This window comes from Grammomys surdaster, unplaced genomic scaffold, assembly GCF_004785775.1.
Source record: "Grammomys surdaster isolate TR1022 unplaced genomic scaffold, NIH_TR_1.0 123067, whole genome shotgun sequence".
Taxonomy (NCBI): Eukaryota; Metazoa; Chordata; class Mammalia; order Rodentia; family Muridae; genus Grammomys; species Grammomys surdaster.
The window spans coordinates 1-4,069 of record NW_021618415.1 but is presented as its reverse complement, the minus strand read 5'-3'; the positions used below and the strand labels follow the sequence as shown (position 1 = coordinate 4,069).

The window sequence follows — 4,069 nt, the reverse complement described above, 5'->3', positions numbered from 1 at the left end:
ATAAAGTCTAACTAGGGCATTTGATATTATCTCTTAAGACTTTAACCACGATCCTGGAAGATTCTTGACTCATCAACAGAACAGGAAGAACAGACCTTCAATGAAGTGTAAGATTCTTTCTCAGACTTTCCCCAAAGATCTTTAAATTTCCTGTCTTCATATCCTGTTATGAGCATGACGAACCAAATCTGCTATTTGAACTACTAAAAATATACGTAGTCATATATCTCAATTCCACAAACACAGAATTAAAATTTTGATATATCAGGTTGAGGCATGTAGTTTCCTTCTGCACTGAAAATCAGAGTACAGGGTGCAGCACCCTTCCAGTGTATTGCTCATCAGATATTAGAGTTGAATCTCAGATTCATGAGTTTTCATTTGAAAGCTGTTGAGGTAAGTACAGCAAATGCTAAAACTTCTAGGTCCTGGAAGAAGAGGGCAGTGATAAAACAGAGATATACAGATTCTCTGTGTTTTGGTTTTCGGGGGTGTGTGGTGTGTGATGTTGTAGTTGTTGGAGGTAAAAAACCAATCCCAGACACTATTGCTGATGCCAAGAAGTGCTTGTTGACAGGAGCCTGGTATAACTGTCCCCTGTTAGGATCTGCCAGAGCCTGACCAGTACAGAGGCTGATACATGCAGCCAAACATTGGACAGAGAGCAGGAACACAATGTAGAAATTAGGGAAGAACTGAAGGACCTGAAGTGGTTTGCAACCCCATAGGATAAAAAAACAATATCAACCAATGAGACCCACCAAAGCTCCCAGGGACTAAACCAGGAGCCAAAGAGTACACATGGAGTGACCCATGTCTCCAGCTCAATATGTAGCAAAGGATTGCCTTATCCAGCATCAGTGCAGGGGAGAACCTTGTCCTCTGGAAGCTTGATGACCAAGCAGAGGAAAATATTAGGACACTGTGGCAGGAAAAGGTGGGGAAACAGCCTCATAGAGGCAGGGAAGGGGGAGAAGAAAGGGAGATTCTGGAGGGGAAAATGGGAAAGGGGATAGCATTTGAAATGTAAATAAATAAAATAAGAAACTTATAAAAATAAAATAAATAAAAAGAGAAACACTTATTTTAGTTTGGTATTCTTAAAGGGGAGAGCAGAGGTGTGTGGATACTGCGAGTATCACCTTAAAAGGTCACCAGTGCTGAAGATTTCCCTGAACATACTTTTCCACAGAGTACCTGAAGGCAATTTTCCTTCTGGTCAGCAGACTGACTGCAGTTTCCTGAGAAGACATCTTACCACCTGGGAGAGGATTAACTCTGACTCAGTTGTCCCTGAATTTAAGTTTTACAATAATGGAAGCTTGCCGGATGATGAGTTATAACACCATAAAGTTAGTAAAAAGCTGTGTTGTCTAGGTTCCCCCTGGCTATCTGCTCAGTCCACTTCCTGGTATCCAACTGTCTGATATAGGTCCTGAGTGTTCTGTCTCCTCCTTTGCTGCTTTCTGGTCTACAGATCAATCTCATTGCAATGGGAAAGCACATCTTGCTGCTCCTGCTGGGCCTGTCTTTGCTGGTGAGCTCCCTGCAAGGTAAGACCCTGGCAGATGGTAGTGTTTGGTACTGGTGGGCAGACACACTGATGCTACAGACTAGGGGACTTTGGGGATGTGAGGAGCAGAAAATAGGATAACAGAACTGACCCTGCTTCAGTCCTGTATCCATATTGACATCCTCCCGTTGCTTCTGCTGTGCACACTCATAGACACTTTCCTGTCCTTCTCTCTGTACTTTCTGCATCTCCTTGCCACTCTGTACTCCTGTCCACCTTCCTCCACATCTGTTCTCTGGAATATTAAGCATCTTCAGTTCCTCAGGTTTTACATGCAAATTGGCCTGAATTTAGATTGGGAGTTGGAAAGGAAGGTCATTACCAGGATGAAAACAATTGATTTATCCAATCAGTGTGATAGAACACTAAGGTTTAAAAACAGGATTCCTGTGAGGATTTCCTGTAGGAGAGACGCTTCCCTTGCAGTGTGTGCCAATGAATACAATCATGCCTGACAATGTCAGACTCTGGTCTCTTTCTGTCATCTCTCTCTTAAGAGGCCTCAGAAACATAATGCTGTGGGTGCATTAGGCACCATACATCAGAGCTTTGATTTCTCATTCTGATAACTTGGCCCATTCTCATGGTATGAGGTTGGGGAGCCTTCCATCTCTTCTCCAATCTTCCCTTTACAGAGTCCTGTGGTCATGACCCTTCATGAAAGTGTTAGCTCAGCACACATCCAACTCCTTTCCTGGCTATTACTTATTAATTTCCCAGAGCCACAAGCTCAGCTCACAATGGTGCTTGAGTTGGATCTTGAATGTCACCCTCGCTCCTGCTTTTGTCTTTTCAGCTTTGACATGTATCACATGTGCTAGGCTCAATTCTCGGGGAATTTGTGAGAGTGGAGAAGGTTGCTGTCAGGCTAAACCTGGTGAGAAGTGTGCCTCGCTTGTAACCCTCAAAGGTATGTAAGGTCTGGGAGCTCTGAGAGTCATCTTGCTTGCCCTACAGTAATGAATCCATCCCCAGAATTCTGATGTTAAATGCAGAGACTGAAGGAAGATGTCTTGGTCTGTAAGAGTAGGAGGAAAGGCCCTTTGGCTTTGGGTAATGGCTGCCACTGACTGTTGCTCAGACCAGAAAACAAATTATGAAGAAAAAATATTTTGAAAGATGTCTGGGTGATCCTTAGGGAATTTCTCGGTGAAAATATAATTGGATATGGTAGGAATTGGATTCTAAAATTCAATTCAGTAATTTTGGGAATGGTGGCCCACCTGTGGATTAGGTTAGGATTTGAGGAATAGGCATGCAGTGATGCCACCTCAGTTTATGCTTGTATTTCAGATGTACCTTCCATCTGACTCTTGACTGACTCACCAACTCTTTCCACTGATGTTTACATTTTGCGTCTTTACTTTCTTCCTCTCCAGATGGCAAAATTCAGTTTGGAAACCAGAGATGTGCTGACATTTGCTTCACTGGGACTGTTAGGAATGGAGACAAGACAGTAAAAATGAACTGTTGCAACAACAAGTCTTTCTGCAATCAACTATAAATCTGATACTTATAACAGTTATTTGAACTGTTGGATTTTAGGTGAGCCCCTACTCCTTCCCTCTGCTCCTGTAACCTCATAATCCTGGACAGTCTGTTGCCAGCACTGGAAATGTAATACCTGCATGCACTTAGCAGTAGCTGTTGATATTTCAACAGTTAAACAGGCTAGAGAGATGCTCTCTGATTCCCACCACCCCGGTACTCCCTCATTCTCACATCACGGTTGTCTTCACTTTAACCCTATGTCCCTCCAATGCATTGGACATAAAGCACAAGTTCCTCCTTCTATTATTTGTACACCTATTCAACAAACACATTCTGTCTGATGAGCACAACACCGGGTACTGAGCACTGATTTTTTAAAAGTATTAAATATGACAGCCCTGACACCTCCCCTCTATGAAGATTCTGTTTTTGCCAGGGTGGTCAGATAACTATAACTTCCATGTCTTTAACCTAATCCATAGACTTATGAGTATATTTTAGATAGTGTCTCACTGCTGTGACCTTAACAAAATGATGGTTTGGAGAAAGGATTTATTAAGCTCATGAGATGAGAGGTTTTGTACCTCTTAATGGGAGACTCTATTAGAATAGAGATATTCATCTCTTGACCTTCAGAAAGCTGGGTGCAATAGGAAGGGACAAGGCCAAGATTCAACCACCATGGATTCACCCTCAGTGGCTTACTTCCACCAAGCAGGATATACCTCTCTCAGTAACCTATGGAAATTTCAAATGCATTAATGAATTAAGTCAATAGGTTAGGTCAGAGATATCTACCCCAACTCTGGAACTGATCTCATAGGCACAGCCAGATTTGTATTTGATGGATTAGACATTCTCAGTTCCATCTAGTGACTAGAAGCTGATATCACAGGCTGAGAGTGCTTCTGTTCCAGGGTTCGTGTCCACTGTGTGGTCACATGCACATGTGCTTCTTTATCCTTCAGGAAAGTTCTTCTGTTTAGCTTTACTCCTGGCAATTCC

The 4,069-nt window shown here is 42.6% G+C and overlaps 1 protein-coding gene across 1 annotated transcript; it reads left to right on the top strand.

The window, feature by feature from the left end:
* Positions 1-1,492: 1,492 nt before the first annotated feature.
* LOC114636238 (secreted seminal-vesicle Ly-6 protein 1-like) lies at positions 1,493-3,077 on the top strand. Its single transcript, XM_028784443.1, has 3 exons — positions 1,493-1,553; positions 2,370-2,483; positions 2,953-3,077. The coding sequence occupies exons 1-3, from the start codon at positions 1,493-1,495 to the stop codon at positions 3,075-3,077; spliced, it is 300 nt and encodes a 99-aa protein (XP_028640276.1).
* Positions 3,078-4,069: the final 992 nt, after the last annotated feature.

Excerpts from the sequence above, each read along its gene's own strand:
- LOC114636238 (XM_028784443.1), top strand. The coding sequence starts at position 1,493 with ATGGGAAAGCACATCTTGCTGCTCCTGCTGGGCCTGTCTTTGCTGGTG. Across the intron at positions 1,554-2,369 it reads GCTGGTGAGCTCCCTGCAAG|CTTTGACATGTATCACATGT; the intron begins GTAAGACCCTGG and ends TTGTCTTTTCAG. Across the intron at positions 2,484-2,952 it reads CTCGCTTGTAACCCTCAAAG|ATGGCAAAATTCAGTTTGGA; the intron begins GTATGTAAGGTC and ends CTTCCTCTCCAG.